The 27046-nt window shown below is 40.8% G+C and overlaps 2 protein-coding genes across 5 annotated transcripts in view; both read left to right on the plus strand.

The window, feature by feature from the left end:
• The first annotated feature begins 821 nt into the window (after window positions 1–821).
• RIOK3 (RIO kinase 3) lies at window positions 822–19615 on the plus strand. Of its 4 annotated transcripts, none has more exons than XR_014026129.1 (14): window positions 822–1018; window positions 5155–5276; window positions 6211–6356; window positions 6488–6595; window positions 7164–7273; window positions 10771–10914; window positions 11867–11994; window positions 12326–12514; window positions 13224–13383; window positions 16390–16470; window positions 16559–16648; window positions 17181–17268; window positions 17571–17678; window positions 18245–19615. XR_014026129.1 is itself a non-coding variant. In XM_081325279.1 (14 exons), the coding sequence occupies exons 3-14, from the start codon at window positions 5209–5211 to the stop codon at window positions 18350–18352; spliced, it is 1440 nt and encodes a 479-aa protein (XP_081181405.1). In that variant the 5' UTR covers window positions 902–1018; window positions 2287–2402; window positions 5155–5208; the 3' UTR covers window positions 18353–19615. The 4 variants fall into 4 exon arrangements, 2 of the variants coding, with proteins under 2 accessions (XP_081181404.1, XP_081181405.1); XM_081325279.1 differs by lacking the exon at window positions 17181–17268 and adding an exon at window positions 2287–2402 and having other exon boundaries at window positions 902–1018; XR_014026128.1 differs by having other exon boundaries at window positions 17181–17678.
• Window positions 19616–26483: 6868 nt separating this feature from the next.
• RMC1 (regulator of MON1-CCZ1) overlaps window positions 26484–27046 on the plus strand; it is a 29497-nt gene continuing 28934 nt past the window's right edge. The window contains exon 1 of the mRNA XM_081322340.1: window positions 26484–26759. Within this exon, the coding sequence (XP_081178466.1) occupies window positions 26649–26759 (111 nt within the window). The 5' untranslated portion in view covers window positions 26484–26648. The remainder of the gene's footprint in view (window positions 26760–27046) is intronic.

The raw sequence follows: 27046 nt of genomic DNA on the forward strand, positions 1-27046 counted from the left end.
GGGTCCTAAAATTAAAGCAGTGTGAAGTACAGTTCGTGACACCGATCAGCATATTACACTAAAACCTGTGGTATCTTTGCTTCATTCGTGTTTTATTATTTGATACTAGTAAGAGCTTTTTCTCTGCACGTGTGTACGGAAAGCTAAAAGAAGTCAAATACTTCTTGATTAGGAGGCTAATCAAAACAGGGGGAAAAAAGAGGTAGCACTAATGGCTGTTCAGCCTGCCACTCATTCCCTGGTTCCTAGCCCAGAGAGTAAACGTAACACAGTTGTACTAACGCAGGGGTAGGCAACCTCGGCTCTTTTATGACTCATGGACTTCAACTCCCAGAATTCCTGAGTCAGCTAAGCTGACTCAGGAATTCTGGGAGTTGAAGTCCATGAGTCATAAAAGAGCCGAGGTTGCCTACCCCTGTACTAACGAAACTCCTTTTGTGGAGTCTTTGGTGCTCTATGAGCTTTTACTCAAAAGCACAAAAACCGCTTTTTGTTTTGAAGCCATTTTTGCAACCTGATGACCGTTTATTCCACTGTTCCCTGATCTGGCATCTATTCAAGCTCGGGGAGAACTCGAGCCGAAGAAGGAGGATTTTTTTAAAAAACCATTTTCCGAAAAGAACGAAACATCGAAACCCCCTCGAAACAAACGCAACAGGGAGGAGGAGGAGGAGGGAGAGAGGGTGGGATCCATGGCGGCAAGGGGGCGGGGAAAAGAAAAGCGACCTTCCCAAAGAGGAAACGGCTCATCCGCTGGGCTGGATGAGCTGGGCTTTGGAGCCAATGAACAGCCGCCGCCGACTAGTAAGGGGGCGGGAGAAGCTCCGGGAAGTTCCTGAAGCCGGAAAGAGATTCATTCCGTCGTTTTTGCTCTCCGGCTCTGCTGATTATTATTTTTTTTCCTCTCTTGCGTGATTTCGGCTTGCTTCTTTCTCCGCCCAACATGGATCCCGTTGGTATCGCTGCTGTCATCCCTGCTGCTGAGGCGAGTCCCGGTCCAGCCTGGCCTCAAAGGAAGGTGCGTGGGGAAGGGCAGGAGGGGTTTGTGACCCGGCGATTTCCCAAACCTGGATTGGTGAAGGGAAGCCCATGATTGGAACCTCCCGGAAGAGAGAGGACAGCTGTTTTTAACGCGTGAACGTCTGAGGCGAACTGTTTGCGGGGCGAAACCTTGGCGTTCGCAGCCTTCTTGCCCGTGAGGGGCAACCGTGTGTTTTTCTGCTGTGTTACTGGGAAGCAGCCTCAGCCGGCCGAAGATGGATGACCTGATTCTTTAGGTCCCGCTGACTTCGGGGTTTCCCTCTTCCTTGTTTGACCCGTAGAGAGGCCATCTTTTTCTGTTAGAGCTTTATGGCTCTTCGTAGTTCAGGGGTCGGCAACCTCGGCTCTTTTATGACTCGTGGACTTCAACTCCCAGAATTCCTGAGCCAGCTATGCTGGCTCAGGAATTCTGGGAGTTGAAGTCCACGAGTCATAAAAGAGCCGAGGTTGCCGACCCCTGTCGTAGTTGATTAATAAACGGATATTCAACAGGTGCAAGTCAGCTTTGTATAACATGGTAACAGGTGACCAGAACTTGGCTCTTTGAGCTGTCTGGCCTAGACTGAGGGTTTTTTTTTTAACTGGGTTTTCAAGTTTTAATTTTTAACTTTGGGCTCTAAATTTAATTAATTGTTTTGAATTTATTTTAACTTTTGTATTGTATGGTTTTAATTGCCCTGTAAACTGCCCTGAGTCCTATGGGGACTCAGGGCAGGTATATAAGTCAAATAATAAATAAATAAATAAGAGGAGGCATCTTTCATCTTTTACTCTTGGTAATACAAAGCACTAACGTCTCGGGAAAGACAAATTCTAACTCTCCCAGCAGCCACCAGGGAATCTGAATTGGGCCATATAAGATTTCCCACTCTTAATTAATTCTGAGCTCATTTGGGGCTTTCTTATCCCAGTATTTGGGGAATGGGACATAACCAGTGATTGTATCTAGAATATTACAGTAATATCTAAATGACTTGGATTATAATCATCCTTAAACCTTAACTTCACCTTTACTGTCAATATATCACAAAAAATGGAATGGAGAAAAAACATTGATATTGTTTTAAATTGGAGGACAAGTGGATGTAAAGACTTTTCTTTCTTTTAAATAAAAATAAATGCGCTAAAGAGGCATATAAAGGGATGACACTTTCACTTCTGTGCTGTACTGTGTCTTAATATACTTGTAGTCTTTGTTATTATTGGATAAAGCTGAATATATCTTCATTTTGTCCTTTATCAAAGTAAGTGTACTTCTAAGGCAAAAGTTGCCCAGGCTTAACATGGATAGAGATCCTTCAGGAAGTATACTTTTAAAGGAAATATTTCCTCAAAAATGAATTTTGCTCTAAGGATAAAAGGTAACTACTATAACTGAATTTAGGTTTATAACCATATATTTTAAATTCATTTAGAGCCTCTTGTAATTTTTTTATTCTTCACAGTTGAACACTTTTTAAAATTGAAAAATGATATAAAATGTAATCTTTGAGATAATGGGCTAAGATGTATTTTTACAAAGAAAAATTAGATTTCTGTTTAATCTTATTCTTGAGCAGGTATATTCAAGTTAATTTACATTTTAAGAAGTTTAAAATTATCAAGCAACAAGAAATCATAACTCTTTGGCTTATAAATGATTGGTAACACAGGACAACAGTTTGCTTTCCGAACACTTTCAGATGTATCTTGTAGATTTTTTTAACCTGTAATTTTACCCATTACATCCAGTTTTCTAGAAATCTTCTGTTTTGCAGTTTCTTTTTAGATGTATTTCAATTTCACTACTTTTTGCTTGCATTGTAAGATGCTTTGGTAGCTTATGCATGTCCATGCATGAGGTCAGCATATTGCATAACATTTCTAGATCTGGTACAATTTGGGCATGCCTAGGCATGCTGAGGCTGGATGGATGCTGCCTGGAAATGCTATAAAAGCAGTTCACAAGCACAAATGCTATTCATTTTGTTGATATCAGTTTCCATGTATTTTTATGCAATTGTTTCAAGGCATAGCATTGTCTATATACATGTAATTTACATAAAAAGTAAACCAGTTATAGACTTGCTGTAGGTTGATTGGCAATGGCAGAAATGTCTTGCCAATGTCGAACAGCCATTTGTGGTGAGTATATGTTGTGAGCCTCAAAGATGCACCATGACTGGACTAAGAAAGCATATGAACTGTACTTTGGTGTAAGATTGATGATCAAGACAAGGCCTGAGTTCCTCACATTATTTGTGCAAGATGTGTTGATCTTAGAGGTTGGCTCAAAGGAACTTGGAAGAATAGAATGATCATGTGACTGACTGTTACCTCTGTCTGAATAATGCCACTGCTAAAAATAAGAAATCAATTAAATCTGCCTTCAGCCAGGAGTCCAGCGCCACATGATGACAATCTGTCAGTATCAAAACCACCACAGAAATATAGCTTAGACAAAACAGATGAAGATTCTGCAATGTACCAGTCAGGTAAAAGCAGTGACAATGATACGGATTTTGAGTTGTGTATATCTATCTGGTGAATCTCATTTCATAATACAAACTGATCAGGGACTTAATGTTTGTCAAAATCAAAAGCAGAACTCCTGGGTTCAAGACTGCAAGGTTGATGGTTGCTGTCATATGGTATGAACATTTCTGTCTTTCAAAGCTTCTAAGATGATTTAACCAATTTCTGTACACAGGTATACAATCTAGTTTTGTATTGATATTGATTGTTTGGGTTATGAGCATAACCCACTAGTATGGTGTCATTTTGCTGATTATCAGTGTTAAGTCTCAAGACTATCTTGTTACACAATGCTATACATTTGAAAGAAAGTACAAAATATGGAACACTTGTTGAAGCTCATCCAGTTCATCAAATACAACTGGAATATCTGTGGAGATATAAAATTAGTGGCTCTGCTGTTTGGAATGCAGCTGAGATATACCAAGTACTTTTATTACATATGCGAATGGGATAGCCACGCAAAAGATTCACATTACATTAAAAAGAAATGGCCACTCAGGAAGAATTTGGTTCCAGGACAGAATATTGTGGAACATAAACCGCTTGTTGACCTGACAAAGATGTTTTTCCCTCCACTTAAAACTTGGACTGATGAAAAATTTTGTGAAAGTGATGAATAAGGAAGGAGAAGGTTTTCATTATTTGAGACAAATATTTCCAGGAATATCTGATGCCAACATCAAAGAAGGCATTTTTGTTGGTCTACACATCAGATACCTCATGAATGACAACCAGTTCAAAGAGCCAGATAAAATTGCTTGGAAAGCATTCAAGGATGTCACTGAGAATTTTCTTGGCAACTACAGAGCACCAAACTACATTCAGTTGGTTAGCAAACTTCTTACATCATACAAGACATAAAGTGCTGAAGATTCATTTTCTACAACTTGGACTTCCTTCCCAGAAATCTAGGTGATGAACATGGTTAAAGATTTCACCAGGACATTATCACCAATAGAAAAAGAATATCAGAGCAACTGGAATCCGTCAGTGAATACAAATGAAAGTACGCAGCAAAACACTTATAGCCCTATTGAACTCATGCACTGTGGCAGAAACCTTATGCAATTAAATACATTATAGTCATTAAAAGTTAATTTCATATTTCACAAAATTCCAGTATTATACATTAATTCTGAAATTATCTTTGTGTTCAGTTTTAAGGGGTCTATTATAATCACCAAAAATTTTTCAGGAAGCAAAGCTTTTGCAAAAAAAATGTCCAACGTAATTTATATTCTGAAAAGCAGTAGTGACAAAATAAATGTTTTTTCTTAGTTGTTGGGCTCCTTTGTATACATACGAAAAACTGTAGAGAAATGTGTGTGGTGAAATCACTGGCTAAAGGAGAGAGAGCCCCTCTACAGAAAGTAAAGAAGAGTTCTAGCAGTTCGGGGGAGGAAGTGTCTTATCAAAGTCAACCCATAGGTATATAGCCACGATTTCCCAAGGGAAGGCAGACATTCTGATGAGATTCTTGTAATGTAGTGGATCAACAATAAAATGTCTACTTGGGACTATTCATGGTGGTGGGTATGGTAGCTTGAACCTGACATTGTATCTTCTGTTGATCAATGGAATGTTTTATCTTTGCAGTGCCCGTGGGGAACTCCTGAAAACACTACAATATCATGTTCTCTTGCTGATGTCATGAGTGAACAGCTAGCTAAAGAGCTACAGTTGGAAGAAGAAAGTGTTGCTTTTCCAAAAGTTGTATCGTAAGTTGAATAGCTTTCCATTTTCATATGGTACTTATATATAATTGGCACAGTACTTTGGTTAGTTGCAATTCTATGCACTCTTGTCTTGTAAGTCTGTTTTAAATCATGCATATGACTTTACCAAAGCAGTAATAACAGCAATTCATAGTATTTCAGGTATTTTTTTCCTCATTTGTACCAGAAAATTTGCAACTTTCCTTGCTACTGCCATAATTGTAGCCTTCTGTAATCTTATAGCTGTGAGATTATTACAACCTCACATTTCGTAGGCGTTTCCCCAAAGAAGAAGATAAACTGCTTCCATACTTTGAGGAAGTTTTATTCCAAGTGGAAGAAATGTTATTCATTCACAATTGCATGTTGTATAGAAATTGGTTGTATCACCTAGGGTTTATTGGAAAAGAGGAAATACTTCTTGTGCCTTGGGTATTAATCTGTAATAGATAGCAAATCAGATAGGGAAGATGGCAACCCTGAGTTCTTTCATCTAACACAATAGTTTTTTCAAAGGAAGAATGAATATAACTTGGTCTGCTGATTCCCTAGCCATGCAAAATTCTTGCCCATCATTTATTTATCTATCTTCTGGTAGAGACAAAGACTTCAAAATAGCTCATTGTGGGGAAAGATCTTGTAAATGTAATTGCTTCCTATATTTTGGGGCAGTTTCACTGTGATAGTCTACCATGCAGTTCTTTGTAGTAGTCCAAATGTCAATATTTAATTGAGTATAGCAGTATTCCTTCTGCATCAGTTGGGTTTTATTCATGCTGTTTGAAATTTATACTCTCCACTTGGGGTTACAAAAGAAGCTATACTAAACTTTGATTTTGTATTAATGGCTGCTATTCAACAATATATAGAGAAATAGCAAATCTGAGTTGGTATTTCTTTGTTGCTCTTAATGTTTCATTTTGTGTTATTACACCAGGATTATTGACAGACCCTTCATGAGTGGAGAGAATGTTGATACTTCCAGTGACCTAATGCTGGCACAAATGCTGCAAATGGAATTTGATAGAGAATATGATGCCCAACTTCGGCGTGAAGAAAAAAAGTTCAACGGCGATAGCAAAGGTTACCTTGCATTTGCCATAATTCCCTTGTTAGAATAAAGTTTATTTCTCATTCATCTTTGTCTTAATCTTCAAAAAACAAAGGTGGCAGATTTTTTTAAAAATGACATGCATTTGTTTTTGATTCTCAAGTGTCCATATCTTTTGAGAATTACCGAAAAGTGCATCCTTTTGAAGACAGTGACAGTTCAGAAGATGAGGTTGATTGGCAGGATACTCGTCATGATCCCTATAAAGCAGGTAATTTGTGGAGTCAAAACATTTCAAGATATTTGGAAATAAGGTCTTGTGATGAGTATGTTGTCTACTTGATTGTTTTATAAAAAGTAAACAGTGAAGCATCCATGTTTTATTAATACTAGAATATTTGATTAGTATACATTATAAAGATATAATTATGACCTAAGCAAAAGGCAAATTCTTGATCCACAGGGTTTGGTCTACATTTATAATGAGAGGAAGGAAGGAAAACAGGGATAACCCCAGCGTGAATAAGTTTTATTTGTGAGGATTATAGAACCATTTAAGCAAGGGAAGAGAACAGTTTTTAAAAGATCTGTGAATGGGCTGTGTTCTTTAGCAATATTTATTAACAATTCTGTAGTGAATAGTTACAAAAATAGCTTCCTTGAAAGCTTTCTTACTTAAGTAATATAAAGCTGAATCAGACTTTCTCAAGGGGAACAGCTTCCTAAGCATATTGTCACTTGGATTTCAGACCATAGAAGAACTATGGCTAAAGAAATGGTAACGTACTTTTGCTTTTGAGATATTGTACATTTAAATGTAATGTTCTGCTTATTGATAGATAAACCTACAACTACTCCAAAAAAGGGTTTTATAGGAAAAGGAAAAGATATAACCACCAAGCATGATGAAGTTGTATGTGGACGAAAGAACACAGCTCGGATGGAAAATGTAAGTTCTAGACAGATAACTATTCTGTTACTGCAGCCATTATGAAGGGACTATTCACCTTTTTGTCCCTTTATTTAAGAGAGGTTCTTACAGTGATTTAGAAATATCAGTATGAATTCCTGCTCCAAAAAGATGGAAAAGAAACCTGAATTTATATATTAGCTCTTAAAATTTGAAACTTGCCTAACCAGTTAAGATGTTCTGTTAAAATAATGGCATGGATAGAGACAGTCAAAGGTCGGTTCTGTTTTAGCAACGGGAATGAAATAAGTTGATTTTGATTTTGATGCAGTTTGGATTGATTATCCACCTTTATGTTTGTTTCCTTCTTTTCCACCCAAAAAGATATTCAAAGCAACAAAATAAAGTATAGGAAAAAAATGAAAATTCAATTTAAAGTGTAGATTCCCAGGGTAATAAATAATTACTATAATTACTTATAGTTTTGGGGGACTTCAATCTACCATCGCTGGGAGGATCATCTGAGTTGGCTCGGGAGTTCATGGCTTCCATGACGGCCATGGACCTGACGCAAGTAATTTCAGGGCCGACTCATGAGGGAGGCCACACCCTTGACTTAGTTTTCTTATCTGGACGGTGGTTAGATGATCTTGGTGGGGGCTTCCCAATTGTCATGCCCGTCATGGACCGATCATCATCTCCTGTGGCTGGTCTTCCATTTTGCCACCCCCCGCCGTGGGTGTGTGGAACCAATTAAATGGTACCGCCCCAGACGCTTAATGGATCCCCAGAGGTTCCAGGCGGCGCTGGGGTCCCCACCTGCCTCCCTTGCTCACAGCTCAGCAGACGCCTTAGTGGAAGCCTGGGAAAGGGCAGCCACTGAGGCTCTTGACCAAGTTGTACCCCTGCGGCCCCTGACCCGGTGCAGATCCCGTCGAGCTCCATGGTTCTCCGCGGAGCTCCGGGAGATGAAGCGTAGGAGACAGGGCCTAGAGAGCGGTTGGAGATCCAGCCGATCCGAATCCGACCGATTGCGACTAAGAACCTATACTAGGTCTTATCTCGCTGCGATAAGGGAGGCGAGGTCTAACCACTTCGCTACCCTTATCGCGTCCGCAGATAATCGCCCGGCCGCCCTGTTTAGGGTGACTCGCTCCCTCCTGAATCAAGAGGTGAGGGAAGAACCCTTGCAGGGTCGTGCCGAGGAGTTTAACCAGCATCTGTCGGACAAAATCGCTCGGATTCGGACCGGCCTGGACTCTGACTGGGCAGAGTCTGTCGAGCAGGACACGGGCGGTCTTGTCGATATTACCTGGGAGGAGTTTGATTCTGTGACTCCGGAGGAAGTGGACAGGATCATGGGGAGGCTGAGCACCACCACATGTTTATTGGACCCGTGCCCTTCCTGGCTGGTCTATGCAGCCCGGGAGAGGACACGCAGCTGGTTCCAGGCAGTTATATCGGCTTCTTTGAACGAGGGTAGCTTCCCCGCCGTCTTGAAAGAGGCGGTGGTGAGGCCTCTCCTCAAGAAGCCTGCCTTGGACCCAGCTGTATTGAACAACTTTCGTCCCGTCTCCAACCTTCGCTTTCTTGCGAAGGTTGTTGAGAGTGTGGTGGCGCATCAGCTCCCTCTGGTCCTGGATGAAGCGGATTATCTAGACCCGTACCAATCGGGTTTCAGGCCCGGGCACAGCACGGAGACGGCATTGGTCGCGCTGGTGAATGATCTCTGGAGGGCTCGGGACAGGGGACATTCCTCTGTTCTAGTCCTATTAGACCTCTCAGCGGCTTTCGATACCATCGACCATGGTATCTTGCTGCGGCGTCTCAGGGGATTGGGAGTGGGAGGCACGGTTTTACAGTGGTTCTCCTATCTCCAGGGACGTTCGCAGTCGGTGTTGGCAGGAGGGCAGAGGTCGACCGCGAGGTCTCTCGTTTGTGGAGTTCCTCAGGGGTCGGTCCTCTCGCCTCTCCTGTTCAACATCTATATGAAACCGCTGGGTGAGATCATTCGTGGTTTTGGAGTTGGGTATCATCAGTATGCTGATGATACCCAGCTTTTCCTTTCGACCCCAAACCACCCCAGTGATGCCCTCAACGTGATGTCCCGTTGCCTGGAGGCGGTTCGGGTCTGGATGGGGAGGAACAGACTTCAACTCAACCCCGACAAGACTGAGTGGCTTTGCATACCTTCATCCCGGGTTTATTCGGATATTCCACCTCTTGCTATGGGGGGTGAACTATTACCCCCCGTAGATAGGGCTCGCAACTTGGGAGTCCTCCTAGACTCACGGCTCACCTTGGAAGACCACATAGGAGCTGTGACTAGGGGGGCTTTTGCCCAGGTTCGCCTGGTGCGCCAGTTGCGGCCCTATCTAAGCCGGGATGATCTATGCACGGTCACTCACGCGCTTGTGACCTCTCGACTAGACTACTGCAACGCTCTCTACATGGGGCTGCCCTTGAGGACCACCCGGAAGCTCCAACTGGTACAGAATGCAGCCGCGAGAGTTGTGTTGGGAGTCTCCCGATACTCCCACGTTACACCTCTGCTCCGTGAGCTGCATTGGTTGCCAGTTGCCTTCCGGGTGAGATTCAAGGTACTAGTAATGGTGTTCAAAGCCCTACATGGCAGGGGTCCGGAGTACCTTAGGGAACACCTGCTGCCGGCATCAACTTCCCTCCGCCCTGTGCGTTCCCACAGAGAGGGCCTCCTCAGGGTGCCACCGGTCAGAGAATGTCGACTGGTGGCCCCGAGGGGGAGATCCTTCTCTGTGGGCGCCCCGGAACTATGGAATCAGCTATCGGTTGAGCTCCGGACGGCGCCCGATTTTCGCTCCTTTCGCCGCGACCTAAAAACATACTTTTTTGAACAAGCTGGCCTGGCCTGATGAGGGGATTGGGGGGGGGTTGTTATTGTTATTTTATTGGGGTTTTAAGATGTATTTTAGTATATGGGCATGTATTTAATCATTTTCTTAACTTTTGTAAGCCTGTATTTTTATTCTTGCCCTGTTCACCGCCCTGAGTCCTTCGGGAGAAGGGCGGTATAGAAATATTATTAAATTAAATTAAATTAATTAAAAACAATTGAAGAGGCAAATTCAGAGATTTAAGGTTTGACAACTTTTCTAATTGTGAAGAGAGTAAGGATCAATTGCAGTTATGAAGTAGTGTATTTCAGCAGTGCAATGAAGGCAGAGCATGTATATGCATGATTTTTCTGCGTGCTTGACAAATGGATGACTACAAACCAGAATACCTTCAAAAGAACTTCTACTGCTAGTTCTCCTCTTAGTGAGTCTATGAGTTCATCATCAAAAAGGTTGTCCCTTAAACAATAAGTTTGACATTACACTTGTCTCTTTTTCCAAAATTTAAATTTGTTTTTAAATTTAAAATTGGGTAAATAGGGAGCATACTTAGAATTATTTAATTTCAGTGATTCAACTCTGAATATAACAGCATGTAGATCCATTTTTATTTAAAATAATGATGAAAGCTAGTTGCTTATCAATTTACATCTTTGTTTGCAGTTTGGACCAGAATTTCAAGTTGGTGATGGAATTGGCATGGATTTAAAATTATCCAATCATGTTTTCAATGCCTTAAAGCGGCATGCATACTCTGAGGAACGCCGGAGTGCCAGGCTCCATGAGAAGAAGGAACATTCTACCGCTGTGCGTTTTGGTGACTCGATCAAATGAAATAGTTTTATATTTTCCTATTGACTCAATCAAATGAAATAGTTTGATAAAGCAGAGGGTTTACAACAAATAATTGAGTACATGAAGGAACTAAGAATTCAATAATAGAATAGTGGAATCATTATAAAATCATGAATTTGATTGTCCCTCAGAGGTCATGTAATCCAACCCTTGTTTGGTAGAGGATCTGCTAAAATATTTCAAACCAACCTCTTAGAAAACTTCCAGTGAAGGGGAACATGCATCTGGCTACTCTCGTGTTTCTTCCTTTATCTCCAGAATTCTTGGCCTCAGACCACAGTGCATTACATTCAGGGGGTTCGCCACGCTTTGCTTTTTCATTAGTTTAATGCACTTCCAGTGAGAGTCTTTGTCAGATGTACCCACATGGGTAAAGTCATTAATGTAACGCAGTCTGTGTTTGAGGAACTCAGTCATAACACCATCTGAATAACACCATCTACAGGGCCAGTGGTTTACTTCCAGGATCCTGTTCTCTTTTATGCCATGGCCCAACTGGAAAGATTGAAGAGGACACTAGTTGCGCTCACCCATCATCTTTGGAATTCCATTCAAAATCTTCTTTGGCATCATTGCTTGTCCCCACATGTCATTAAAAGACATAGTTATCAGACTGTCTATCAGTCCTGGATACAAATGTCTGAAAGACATTTCACTTCCCATGATGTCATATCAAGTCTGCACATTACAGCTTTGGTTCCTATCAGTAGGGAATTGCTCAATATCACAACACAACTCTTCCTTTGATCTTGAGACATTGATCAAAATAGTTTTCGTTTGTGGCACTCCTGTAAATTGGAAGAGCCTTTTGTTATTTGTACTGGTCAGCAAATTTAAGAAAACGCCTATTTGTAAAATATTTGTTCTGGGTCTATAACAAGATACTCCATTTTTTCTTGTGTAGGAAAAAGCTGTAGATCCTAAAACCCGTCTGCTTCTGTACAAGATGGTCAATTCTGGAATGCTTGATACCATCACTGGATGCATAAGTACAGGAAAAGAGTCTGTGGTATTCCATGCATATGGAGGAAGGTATACTATGGTATCGATAATCCCTAAAGATAAAATTATTTTAGAGCAGTGCAGTAAGTGCAATGGAACTGTCTTGCATCTATCTTGTTCCCAGGTCTTTGCATATTATGCAATGAAACATTAAGATAAATCCATTATTTATAACTTTAAATTTAGGATACCTGTAAAAGTAGCATATAATGTGGCGGGTATCAAATATTTCAAAGATATGTGATAGTATCATATTGAATATTGTGAATAATACAAATATTCCAGTCATCTGTCTGCAGCTTTAAAAAAAATGAGTTTGTATGGCATATGTCTAAACTCAAGTGCTTTGTTTTTTCTAAAGTTTGGATGAAGAAATCAAATCAGTTCCTTCAGAATGTGCTATAAAAGTGTTTAAAACTACTCTTAATGAATTTAAGAATCGTGAAAAATATATCAAGGATGAATACAGATTTAGAGAACGTTTCAGTAAACTGAATCCACGAAAAATTATCCGCATGTGGGCTGAAAAAGAAATGCACAACTTAACAAGGTACAGAAATGGATATATATAAATACAATGTAGTAATTTTTCATTCGCACATTGTTGGGAATATATGATTCAATACTTGATTGGTTTTAGTGTTGTATCAAATCTTAATTCTATAATACTATGCCAATAACCATTATTTTACATTTTTAATTATACTAATATATTTTAGGATTAAAAAATGGTTAGCATTTATGAAACCTAACTGATTATAACCCATTAATCAACAAGTTTCAAAAGTTTTTTTAAATATGGGGTAATTCCTGAGTAAAATTAAATATGGGGTAATTCCTGAGTAAAATTAATTACCACAGGGTTTTTCAAACAACAGTAATGGACACACATCCCCAAAAATGATAATTGAATTTATTACACTGAATCTCAGGCATAGCAGGAAGGAGTTAGGCTGCAATTCTGTTTTGCCTCTACAATTCATATCAGGCTGGCATAGGTGACATTGGAGTCCTGTTGAAATACCCTCTTGGATGTAGTAATTTTTTGTCTGAACAAGCCAGCTGCAGGTTGCTTAGAGCAGATTTTGTCACTGTATGCACAAATTGTATTAGCTATTCCATCTCCTCCTGTATAAATTGCCCTTGACCTATTGGGGAGTTGGAACCCACAATTTGAGAAACCCTGAATTATGTTAAAGGTAATGGACTTCATAATTAGACATTCATCGACGTATTAATGTTGTTTTTCTTCTTTATAGAATGCAGAAGGCAGGCATTCGTTGTCCACAAGTTGTTAGCCTAAAGAAGCATGTCTTAGTCATGTCTTTCATTGGTCAGGATCAAGTCCCAGCTCCTAAACTAAAAGAAGTAAAACTCAGTAGTGAAGATATGAAAAATGCCTACTATCAAGTTCTTCATGTAAGATCAATGTTATATGAAAATAGATCCAGTGTTACAGAAGCAAGCTTCTGCTTGCAGAGTAATATTTTCCTCCTTTCCCCCCCATTTTTTACCTCATACATGTGAATGCAGATTTGTTTCTGAGAATCTTCTTAACACTGTGGGACATCAGTGGTGTCTCTCTGGCTTATTGCTGAATATCACATGTTATAATGTCTTGTTTCAATTACAGAAAGCTCTGACAGATATGTTAGGCATAAATGTAGAATTTGAAATAAAGGAAGTACTCAGTGAACTAGCATAATGGAAAGCATTCAAATGGGAAGCACTCCATTTTGCAACATTGGGCAACGTTGTCTACTGGAAGGCCTAGAAGAGCTACTCAAAAAGTTTTCATAGGTTGTGCCCTGTACATGAACATTCAGACAGAAGGTTTTCTAGGAATGTTGGCAAAAATGGTTTTGCGCAAACCTGCAGAGACAACCTGGGAAATCTTTCCAAGCAGCAACAACCAGACTTTTCAAGGGATGTAGCTGCCTCAGTACTTTGTGGAGATGTTAAGAGGCTCTGTGAAGGGTCTGCAGCTACCTCAACTGGGCATACTTTGTCAGCAGAGGGACAAGTCAGCGTGGTAGTGGTGGTGGAGTGCAAGGCCTGAGGTGTTGTAAAGGGCCATCCGATGCATCCACAGAGCTCACTTCATCAGCATGGGTGAAAGAAGACAACAAAGATTAGCTGGAGGTGATAGAGGTGTAAATTGCGGCCCTACCTGGACCGAGATGCCCTGCGCACAGTTACTTATGCGCTCGTGACCTCCCGATTGGACTACTGCAACACTATCTACATGGGGCTGCCCTTGAGGACCACTCGGAGGCTTCAGCTGGTGCAGAATGCAGCCGCGCGGGTTGTGATGGGGGCTTCCCGATACTCCCATTTAACACCTCTACTCCGCGAGCTGCATTGGCTTCCAGTTGCCCTCCGGGTGAGATTCAAGGTGCTGGTGATGACCTATAAAGCCCTTAATGGCTTGGGTCCGGGATATCTGAGGGAACACCTGCTGCCAGCATCAAGCTCCCTTCGTCCTGTGCACTCCCACAGGGAGGGTCTTCTCAGGGTACCGCCGGTAAAAGATTGCCGGCGGACAATACCCAGGGGGAGGGCCTTCTCTGTGGGTGCGCCGGCCCTTTGGAACCAGCTGCCTGTAGAGCTTAGGACTGCCCCTGACCTTCGCTCATTCCGCCAGGACCTGAAGACCTGGCTGTTCGAGCTTTCTGGCCTGGACTGAGAGTATTAACTGGGGTTTTAATTGTAATTGGGAGTTTAGTTCAAGGTTAGTGTAATCATTTTAATTGTTTTTAATTTTTGTAACCTGTTGTATTGTTTTTAAAAAACCTTGTGAACCGCCCTGAGTCCTACGGGAGAAGGGCAGTATATAAGTCTAATAAAAAAATAAATAAAAAATAAATAAATTGGAGTGCAGAGTAACAGGGTTGGTAGAGTGCAAGGCAGCCAAAAAGGAAATGATGGAGGGAGGGGAAACAGGTGGGGAGAGTTGAAGCACACGTTGCAGTCATAAATATAGATGCGTGGCCAAGCATGGACATTTTGATTACATGAACCCGGGGGTGCTTCAAGAGTCATAATTTCGAGGACTGGTTGTATCATTGTAAGTAGCATTTGTTTAGCACTGTCGTAACTTTGTACAGTCACTGAATGGTCATTAAACAAGGACTACCTATACCAAAGCATTGCTTAGAATGCGCTCTACAGTCCTAGGGGGAATCTATGAAATTAAAAGATACATTATCACCTATGAAATTAAAAATAAGTAATGAAGCTTAGTAGCATTGAAGGGAAAATAAAACAGCCTTTCCCAACATAATGCTTTCTACTCACAGATCAGATAAGTTTGATGCAGATCATGGAACCACTGAACTTTGAAGGCACTGGTTATGAGAATCCGTTTAGAATTACAGATGGTCTAGTTAGCAGGAGCTAGATTTGGAGAAAATAATGAGTAGGGTACTTTTAAATATGTCTGTTGGAAATACAGAGTTAAACTCATTGCAAGTCAAGTAAGATTGACTGAGTCAATGTCAATTCTGCAACTACATAGATAGATTTTTCCAAGATAATACAATTGGGATGAATTTTCTGAGCATTATTATTTAGCTATGTTTTGTTTCTTCTTTCATACCCGCATTTCTTTTTAGAATTGCAAGTAGTCCTTGCCATAGGACCACAATGGAGCCCAAGATTTCCATTGCTAAGCAAGACAGTTTTAAGTGAGATTTGCCTCATTTTAGGACCTTACCACAGTTGTTAAGTGAATCACTGCAGATATTAAGTTAGTAACATGGTTTTAAAGTGAATTTGACTTTCCCATTGAGTGGGCTTGTCAAAAGGTTGTAAAGGGTGATCCCATGACCCCGGGACATTACAACCATCATTCCTACATGTCATTTGCCAAACATCCAGATTTGATTACAGGACCATGGGGGTGCTGCAATAGTCATAGATGTGAAAAACGGTCAAGTCACTTTTTTCAGTGCCATTGTAACTTTGGTCACTAAACAAATGGTTGTAAGTCAAAGAGTATCTGTTATGTCATATCATTTATGACATGTACTGCACTGTATTATGCTGTACTGAGTTATAATGTGTTATACTATATTTGATTTCTGGGTGTTATACATCATAGAACATAAAAACAAATTAAAAGTAATTAAAACAATATAAAACAAATATAGCAGTAAGTAGAACTGTAACCATGGGTGTTAATACAGCCAAGAAACATGACCCTTAAAACACTCAGGGCACACAACCAAGTCTTCATGGCCTTCATTGTGATCTCTGAAGGGAGAATGTTCCAGAGGGCAGGGGCGATGACAGAGAAGACACATCCCATGGGCCCTGCCAGCCCCATAACATGCTCAACCTGCTGTTTTGAATTGAAGAGAGAGAGAGAATTTAAATTTCTCTTTGTGTTTTATTCCAAAAATATTACTTGCTGTTTTCTTCCAGATGATGCAACAGTTATTTAAGGAGTGTAATTTAGTACATGCCGACCTGAGTGAGTACAACATGCTGTGGCATAGAGGGCAGGTAAGCTAATTTTAAATGGAAGATGCTAATTTGAAATAGACCTATCTGTATTTTCCTTAGCATGCTCAAAGTGTAAGTTTTTTTACAGGTCTGGTTAATTGACGTCAGTCAGTCTGTGGATCCAACACATCCTCATGGACTTCAATTCCTGTTCAGAGATTGTAGGAATGTTTCACAAGTAAGATTTCTGCCTATCTCGGTCTTCAGTAATTGGACCTGTAGTGTTGCATTAGAATAGTTTGTGTATGAAACAAGTTTTCCCAGCAAAAATACCAGCATATTTTTATCGTATGCAAAAGCTTCAGAACTTGTCAAATTGTATATTTCAGTGAATCCCTCACTGTACAGACACAACCTCTGTATACATAAAACTAAGCGTAAAATCTTTCTGAAAATTCAAATCCATACTTACTTTTTTGGTAGTTCAGTTTACAGATTTCAGCTAAGAAAATAGTAAATATGGCAAGTGCTAAAGTTTGGACACCCTTTCAATCTAGTCAGAAGTAAAAGCATCCAAACAGTTATCGCAACCAGCTAAAAATATTTCTATTCTTGCTTTTGGAACTTTTCCCACTCCTTTGCATATTTTTTTTGCTTAGAGATATTCTTATACTTTCTTCCATGCACTGCATGTTTGAAAGTATCTCTGCAGATTTATTTTATTTATTTATTTTATTTTAATCCCATTTATATCCCGCCCTTCTCCGAAGACTCAGGGCGGCTTACAATTTAAGCACAAACCAATGTGCTTAGCAGCAGATTATCAATAGTATTCAGGTTTGGAGACCGTGAAGGCTTGTAAGTACTTTATTTCTTGTAAGTACTTTATGATTGATATGGAGATACATTCCAGAACATTGTCCTACTGAAATATCCACTCTTTTCAGCTTGAAGCCCTTTCTTATTTGTCATAATTATGTTTTGTAAAACACATGTATTTTTTCACAATGGGGGTCTAAATGTCAACTTGTTGAAGTAGAGGTAACTTGCATGTTCAGCTTAAGGATTATTATTGCAAGTTCATACATTCATAAAGAAATATATATTAGAAAGCTTACATCTCTGGGTATCTAACAGATCTTTTTTTTTTAAATTAAAAGTTCTTTCAGAAAAGTGGTGTACCTGATGTACTCAATGAGCGAGAACTCTTCAATGCTGTTTCAGATTTAAACATTGCAGCTGAAAATGAGGTGGATTTTTTAGCTCAGGTAAGAGTGTTTTACTTGCTTGTTTTTAATGAAAGGTGGCTTTTTTAAAAAAAACAAGATTTTATTCTAGTGTTGCTGGAAAGCTCTATGCTTTTGTTTAAGAAGATAAAGAATCTACAATATGATTTGTAATAACTTAGGAGAAGCAGTAACAGTTCTGAGAGTAATTTCAGACTCAAAGTATTATGCTGTCATCTGTCTCAACAATACCAAGCTCTTCTGAAGAAAGACTTAATAAGATGACAGTTCCAATATCAATAATTCTTATGGCTTTTTTTTTAAGGAATGGTTTCTTATAACAATAAAATTCGCTTTATTGCAATTTAATATAGTACTCGGAGTTTGAGACATTTGAGGTGCTAGGGATGAAAAATCCTTTAGAAAATCAACAGATGTCAGTAGCTTTTTTATTTAGTAAGTTGAATCCAAGCATATGCCTTATATGTTCAGTTTAGTACTAACCTCTCATTTTTAATTTGATAATGCTGAAAATGGAAATTCAACAAATCAGTTTCGAATCATCTGGGAACTCTATGTACTTTTATTTCTACGTGTTTTCTTCACAGATTGAAGCTTTGGAGAAGATTAATGAAGATCATGTAGAAAATCACGGAAAAAAAACTTTCTTATTTACACATGGTGATGGGGACCCACCAACACTTTATAAAGAATAGCACTTTGCATTGATCTGAAATATATTTTTGGTATCTAAATTTTAGAGCAGTGATTAAAAGTCAACTGCCAAAGGCAATGGGGTATGCTCAGATGCTGTAAATGAAACATTCAGGGAATACACAATGGTGCTTTGATGTGTTTTAGAAAAGTCCACAATTAGTCCATTGGAACTTAATTGCATACCTTTGTAACAATGAAAATAATTTCATTTTATGTTAAATCAGATTTTCAGTAGCGAAGTATGTGTGATATAAGTAAGATTTCAAAACAATGTAATACTTTCAGATTAAAACACCAAAGTGTTACACATATGAAGGTAAGAGAGATAGATCTTTTCTTGACTCCATTGCTTCTTGTGCTTAAATATTGATATATATTTGAGATTCTGAAAATAAGTTTCATGTTTTAGAATTGACTGACATTACATTATTATCCAAAGTTGATTATTTTTACAAGGAAGTGGCATGGAGAAATTCTTAATATTTAACAAATGAAACCTATGTTAAACACTAAAAACAGTTTAAAGCTTTTCTATAATTTTTATACACAGTATAAAAAAATTGGCCTGCAATTCGACTTTTAGTTGTAATACAATTCTTCACAAAGGTGTTATTAGATAATCAGTAACCAATATTTAATCTTTTATTACTTAAAATAGTGCTTAAATGGAAGATAATTCAATATCTTTAAATAAATCTGAATTATGTGAAATGAGTGAAAAATACACAACTGAATTGTCTCTTATATAAACTTGAGGTGATTGTAGATTTTCAGTATTTTCAAAGGATTCAGAGAATATCATTTTTTTTTAAAAAAAGTTCATTTAACATAGTGTCATGTGTAATATGGTATGACATAGTTTGTACAACCACTTAAAAAATAAGCCAGCAGAACCAAGTTTGTTTTATCATATTTCTCAGAATGCTGCCTACTTTGTATTTATATGCACAGAGACTGAGTGAAATTTGGATTCATTTGTCCTAAAAATTGTCCCTATGGGCTTTGTGTATAAGTGACAGAATTCCCACATTTGTGTTTTTTAGAGAAATAATTTCTATCTTGCAGTGTAATTACACTTAACTAGATGAGAATTATTTAAGAAGGCCAGTATAAAATGAGATAATTCACTGATACAGTTTTCTTTTTAAAATGTGTCATCCATTATGTTATAACAAGATACAGATGATGTATATAATCTGTAAAAAGCCTTGTTCCTTTCAAAATGGGAGTAAAAATAAAAGACATCAGATCTTGTTCCTGAATTAACATCTGTTCTTGTTTTGTGCCAGTAAGCATTTAAGTTTTATTTCAAAATCAATATTTTGCAATATTTTTACAGTTTCCCCAAAGGTGTGGTAACTTTCAGCTATTACTAAACAGGAAGTAAAATAGGCACATCTGCCATGTGTAGTCACCAAAGCCCACAAGAAGATAAAACATTTGTCAATACAAGTATTGGTAGTTTGTTGATTACGACCATTCATCCAGCAACTATTCAAAGTTATGACAGTGCTGAGAAACTGGTCTTAAAACCAGTCCCCACACTTAACGATAGTCACAACATCCCTATATTCAAAATTTGGGCACTTGGCAATCGGCCTTCATTTATGACTGTTGCAGTGTATGCAGACATATTCTCATGCCGTACATGAATTGCCTCCTCTTCAGCCCTTCCCACCCATCTATTTCCACCATCACCCCATCTGCTTTTTTGGCCATCCTGTACCACGCAGCCAAGATGAAGACTTCACTATGTTTTGCTGCCCCCACCCAGCAGATCTGCCTCCCTGTCCTCCATCTTGGCATTCTGTTCCTCCTTGGCATGGCCTGCCCTTTGGACTTGCTGGTGTCAACTAGCCTCAAGCCCCCATCATGAGGGCTCTGTTGCCACTGCACTCAGAGGTAACAGCAACTGGTGGAGTGACTGCCATTGGTGGTATACAGCAGTGTCCTGATCTAAGCCGTGCTGTGCAGAGTAGACAAAAGGGAAGGGGTGGAGGGAATTGAAACGGAGGAAGTTCACATAGGGGCAGGAGAAGTAAGTAAGCATCTTTTGGTTTAGTGATTCCTTGAAAGCATCTCTTGTCTTGGAAAAACCAAGGCTTGGAACTGGGAGGGACCCATGGATTGGATCAAGGTGGGAGCAGTCAGGAGACAGGAGAGGTGATCACTAGCCACGTCAGCCTGTTTCTGATCAGCAAAGTCAATGGGGAAGCTAGCAGTGGGTCTTAAGTTGTGGTCCCATGAGCTCCTTACCTAACAACCAAAACTGCTATTGCTAAGCCATGCAGTCACGTGATAGTTCACTTAACAACCACTTTGCTTACCAGCGGAAATTCCAATCCTAAAGAGTTTTAATCTACCAGTAATGCGGGAATTCTGAAGACTTAACACGAAACATTTCAAAATGTGGAAAATGTTATTTGTTAGCCCCTTGAAGGTTGAAATGCACTAGATTCACTAGTACCAAAGGATCTATGGAATGAATATGCAGATGTTAATAAGGATGAATGTGAAAAGAGGCTGCCAAAAATCAAGAAAAAGAAGAAAGCAAACTGGATACATAACAAATGGTGGAAGATGGAAACAAACACAGAAACAAAGAACATCTTCCAGAAACCGATAGGCTAAAGGATACCAATATAGAGAATATAGAATATGATTCAAGGAAAAATTTAAAAAAGAAGGAATATACTGAAATAATGTACAATTGACATGTCAATATCCAAGATGCCTTAGAAGATACTCCCTACTTAAAAGAATCTCTGATAGAAGACAAACTATCAGTACTCCAGTCATTACTAAGTCAGAAGGTACAGCAATTGATGGTATATCCTCAGAAATTCTGTAATTCCTCAGAAATCCCTCAAAAGATTCTAACTATACTGTGCCAGCAAATCAAAAGAACAACACAAGTGTCAGATTATTACAAGCAATCAGGCTATATAGCAATACCAGAGTAAAAAACCTTAACACAATAGAAGTAGTCCTTAATTTACAAACGTTTTTTCAGTAACTGTTCAAAGTTAGAACCACACAGAATGAATGGTGATTAAAGTTCTAGCAATCCAAGCACCTCCATGGTCATCTACTGTATTCTGGATATTTGGTGATCAGCTCGCATTTACAACTGGTTGCAGGATTGCTATTTGTGACCTTTGTCAGCTTCTGTAGAAGGTCAATGGGTCAGTCTCAGATTGCTGGTATTAGTCTCCCCCTGCACATCCTCCCTTAGCCCCTCTGTGCTCACTGTTCATGTACCCCTTCCCAACTGTTCATGTAACTGTTCCCAAGCCTTGCCACACCTTCCTTGTGATCTTGTGCAAGTCTCACACCTATCTTGCAGACTCTTGTTCACCCTCCCCAAATCTTGCCATACCTCTCTTGCACCATTGCATATCCTCCTTAAGCCTCATTGTACCTCCCTTGCATCTTGTACACCCTCTCTGACCCCTGCTGTACTTCCCACACACGTGCCCTCACCTACCCAACCTCAGCCATTTACCTGTCTATTAACCTGCTTGTGAGCTGCCATGGGAACTTAGTGTGCACAGATGCACCAGCTTTAAATCTTTTAAAATTTAATTCTTAAATCAATAAAAATAAAAATAAATTTCTTGTTTTTAAATAAAAATTCTTGTTTTTATTATGTTGTAAACCGAGCAGATTGATATTAAGATGGGTGGAATATATATTTGATAACTAACTAACTAAATATTCAGTGACATGTTAATTCTACATGTCCTGCTACTATACCGAGAAAGATATCAGCCTCCCCAGCTTTAGAATGCCAATCGTGACAGCTGCTCCCTCTTTGCCGCCTACAGCAGGGCTTTTCAACCAGTGGTACGGGTACCATCTGTGGTATATTGGCACCTGGCCGGTGGTACGCGACCATCCTAGAAAAGTGGTAGCGGGAGAGGGGAATGAGCTGAACCGGTGGCAGCACTGCACAAGCCTGAGCGAGAGAGGGCTGGAGCTGCAGGGCTGTCAGGGCTGAGCAGAAGTGCCAGGATCAGCACCAGGCTCCAGCAGGAGCTCAGCACTGCTCCTGGCGCCTCTGAGCCCAGAAGAAGCGCCGATCAGCTGGAATGTTGCAGCATCTCCAGGGTCTTGTGATTTACATTCAGATGCTTGGCAACTGATTCATATTTATGACTGTCAGAGTGTCCCAGGGTCATGTGAAGTGACCAAAACCTGCTGCAACCACCCAGCAGACAGGGGGAATAAAAGCCAAACCCCCCCACCCCACCCCCGCTGCCAATCCTCAACAGAAATGCTCACAACAATGAAAACCTGGACAAGAGGAAGAGCGCCACCAGAGAGGCAGGCAGGTGTTTTGCTCGGCTGTGGCTTGGGGGGCACATTTTTCAGTGCCGTTGTAACTTTGAACAGTCACTAAGTGAACTGTTGTAAGTCAAGGACTACCTGTACTTTATCACTCCCCCCCTTTTTTTTGGTCATGAAGTTTTTGACACCTTGCTAGGCGACTGGTGGTACTCACCTTGCTAGGCGACTGGTGGTACTCAGATGTTGCCATAATCTAAAAGTGGTACAATGGGTGAAAAGGCTGAAATGAACCTTTATTGCCAAAGTACAACTATGTTCCCCTTCATGGATTACTGCCTTGTCGTGGCGAAGGGGCTTGCGTAATTCAATGAAGCTATGAGCTATGCCGTGCAGGGCCACCCAAGACGGACAGGTCATAGCAGAGAGTTCTGACAAAACGTGATCCACTGGAGAAGGAAATGGCAAACCACTCCAGTATCTTTGCCATGAAAACCCTATGGACAGTACCAAAAGGCAAAACGATATGACGCTGGAAGATGAGCCCCTCAGGTCGGAAGGTGTCCAATATGCTACTGGGGAAGAGCAGAGGGCTAGTACTAGTAGCGCCAGAAAGAATGAAGCGACTGGGCCAAAGCCGAAAGGACGCTCAGCTGTGGATATGTCTGGTGGTGAAAGGAAAGTCCGATGCTGTAAAGATTTTTTCTCCATAGGAACCTGGAATGTAAGATCCATGAATCAAGGAAAACTGGACGTGGTCAAACAAGAGATGACAAGACTGAACATTGACATCTTAGGTATCAGCGAACTAAAATGGACAGGAATGGGTGAATTTAATTCAGATGACCATCAGGTATACTACTGTGGGCAAGAATCCTTCAGAAGAAATGGAGTAGCCTTCATAGTCAATAAAAGAGTAGGAAAAGCAATACTGGGATACAATCCTCAAAATGACAGAATGATCTCAGTTCGAATCCAAGGCAAACCATTCAATATCACAGTAGTCCAGGTCTATGCCCCAACCACCAGTGCTGAAGAGGATGAAATTGACCAGTTCTATGAAGCACTACAGCACCTTATAGAACTAACACCCAAAAATGATGTCCTTATCATCATGGGGGATTGGAATGCTAAAGTAGGAAGCCAAAAGATAACTGGAATAACAGGCAAGTTTGGCCTTGGAGTGCAAAATGAAGCAGGGCACAGGCTGATAGAATTCTGTCAAGAGAATACAATGGTCATAGCAAACACTCTTTTCCAACAACCCAAGAGACGGCTCTACACATGGACATCACCAGATGGTCAACACAGAAATCAGATTGACTATATGCTCTGCAGCCAAAGATGGAGAAGCTCTATACAGTCAGTAAAAACAAGACCAGGAGCTGACTGTGGCTCAGACCATGAGCTTCTCCTTGCAAAGTTTAGGCTTAAACTGAAGAAAGTAGGGAAAAGCACTAGGCCACTCAGGTATGAATTAAATCATATCCCTGTTGAATATACAGTAGAGGTGACAAATAGATTTAAGGAATTAGATCTGATAGACAGAGTGCCTGAAGAACTATGGACAGAGGTTCGCGACATTGTACAACAGGTAGCAACCAAAACCATCCCAAAGAAAAAGAAATGCAAGAAAGCAAAATGGCTGTCTGAGGAAGCTTTGCAAATAGCTGAGGAAAGGAGGGAAGCGAAAGGCAAGGGAGAAAAAGAAAGATACACCCAATTGAATGCAAAATTCCAGAGAATAGCTAGAAGAGATAAGAATGCCTTCTTAAATGAACAGTGCAAAGAAATAGAAGAAAATAATAGAATAGGGAGGACCAGAGATCTTTTCAAGAAAATTGGAGAAATGAAGGGAACGTTTAATGCAAAAATGGGCATGATAAAGGACCAAAATGGCAGGGACCTAACAGAGGCAGAAGAGATTAAGAAGAGGTGGCAAAATTACACAGAAGAACTATACAAGAATGAGCTTAACGTCCCTGATAATCACAATGAGGTGGTCACTGACCTCGAGCCAGACATCCTAGAATGTGAAGTGAAGTGGGCCTTAGAAAAGCTGAGCAACAACAAAGCTAGTGGAGGTGACAGTATTCCAGCTGAGCTATTCAAAATCTTAAAAGACAATGCAGTAAAAGTGCTACACTCAATTTGCCAGCAAATTTGGAAAACTCAACAATGGCCACAGGATTGGAAAAGATCAGTTTACATTCCAATTCCAAAGAAAGGCAGTGCCAAAGAATGTTCAAACTATCGCACCATTGCACTCATTTCTCATGCTAGTAAAGTCATGCTTAAAATCCTACAAGCTAGACTTCAGCAGTATGTGGATCGAGAACTACCAGAAGTGCAGGCAGGATTTCGAAGAGGCAGAGGAACTAGAGATCAAATTGCCAACATACGCTGGATCATGGAGAAAGCTAGGGAGTTCCAGAAAAACATCTACTTCTGCTTCATTGACTATGCTAAAGCCTTTGATTGTGTGGATCATAACAAACTGTGGCAAGTTCTTAAAGAGATGGGAGTACCAGACCATCTTATTTGTCTCTTGAGAAACCTATATGCGGGTCAAGAAGCAACAGTGAGAACGGGACACGGAACCACTGATTGGTTCAAAATTGGGAAAGGAGTCCGGCAAGGCTGTATACTGTCGCCCTGCCTATTTAACTTATATGCAGAGCACATCATGAGAAAGGCAGGGCTAGATGAATCAAAAGTTGGAATTAAGATTGCCGGAAGAAATATCAACAACCTAAGATACGCAGATGATACCACTCTAATAGCAGAAAGTGAAGAAGAACTAAAGAGCCTCTTGTTGCAGGTGAAGAAGGAGAGTGCAAAACTTGGGTTGAAACTTAACATTAAGAAAACCAAGATCATGGCATCTGGCCCTCTCAATTCCTGGCAAATAGATGGGGAAGAAATGGAGGTAGTGACAGATTTTATTTTCCTGGGCTCCAAGATCACTGCAGATGGGGACTGTAGCCAAGAAATTAAAAGACGCTTGCTCCTGGGGAGGAAAGCCATGGCAAATCTAGACAGCACACTAAAAAGCAGAGACATCACCCTGTCAACAAAAGTGCGTATAGTCAAGGCTATGGTCTTCCCAGTTGCAACGTATGGCAGTGAAAGTTGGACCATAAGAAAGGCTGAGCGCCAAAGAATTGAGGCCTTTGAACTGTGGTGCTGGAGAAGACTCCTGCGAGTCCCTTGGACCGCAAGGCGATCAAACCGGTCAGTCCTAGAGGAGATCAATCCTGACTGCTCTTTAGAAGGCCAGATCCTGAAGCTAAAACTCAAGTACTTTGGCCACCTAATGAGAAGGAAGGACTCACTGGAGAAGAGCCTAATGCTGGGAAAGATCGAGGGCAATAGAAGAAGGGGACGACAGAGAATGAGGTGGCTGGATGGAGTCACTGAAGCAGTAGGCGTGAGCTTAAATGGACTCCAGAAGATGGTAGAGGACAGGAAGGCCTGGAGGAATGTTGTCCATAGGGTCGCGATGGGTCGGACACGACTTCGCAGCTAACAACAACAACAACAACACAACTATGTTGTACATTGGGATTAGCAGAGCCTCCCTTTGTGCTCCCACCCTGGCCTAGAGCCCTAGACCAGGGGTAGGCAACCTTGGCTCTTTTATCACTCGCGGACTTCCGGATTTCCTGAGCCAGCCATGATGGCTCAGGAATTCTGGGAGTTGAAGTCCACAAGTCATAAAAGAGCCAAGGTTGCTTACCCCTGCGAGACGTTTCTGTCCATTGAAAGGCCTACTGCGCCTTTAAGGACCGGTAGCTCTCTGATCATGCGCAAGAACTGTATAACCAGGAAGCGGTTGTTCGGTGACGAGAGAGAGGTAGAGTTGTGTGTCTACATGCCCTCACGCGTAAACCGCTTTGTGGCGCCGGGAGGGGGGCGGTGAGAGAAAACAGATCGGCCGAACATCGGAGCGTGGGCGAGGGGTGCGCGACGCTCTCTCTGCCCGTCCACCGTTCTTCCACTGCTGCCATGGCGACGACCACCAGCGAGGACTATTACTTGGCGCTGTGCGCGCGGCCCGTGCAGTTCGAAAAGGCGAGCCCCGTTAACTGCGTTTTCTTCGACGAGGCCAATAAGCAGGTGAGAGGCTCAGGCCGCGGAAAGGGGCGGAGTCCTATCCCTGGTTCCACACACGCACACACACCCCGTCCACACGACCTGCTTGTCGCGCGGTTCATCCTGCCCTTCCTTCGGCTGGACCAGAACGTTTCTGTATCTGGTTTCTTACTCTTCCTGCTCCGTCGCAAAGACCCCTATAATTGCACGGTTGGACGGAAGGAGGCTTAAATATTTAAAAAATCTTATTAGGAAAAGCTGGCAAAAATCTGCATTTGCAATAGTGCGTTAGAGAAGCCTCCGATTCCAAG

This window comes from Vipera berus (assembly GCF_964194415.1).
Source record: "Vipera berus genome assembly, chromosome: 3".
In the NCBI taxonomy this organism is placed as follows: domain Eukaryota; kingdom Metazoa; phylum Chordata; class Lepidosauria; order Squamata; family Viperidae; genus Vipera; species Vipera berus.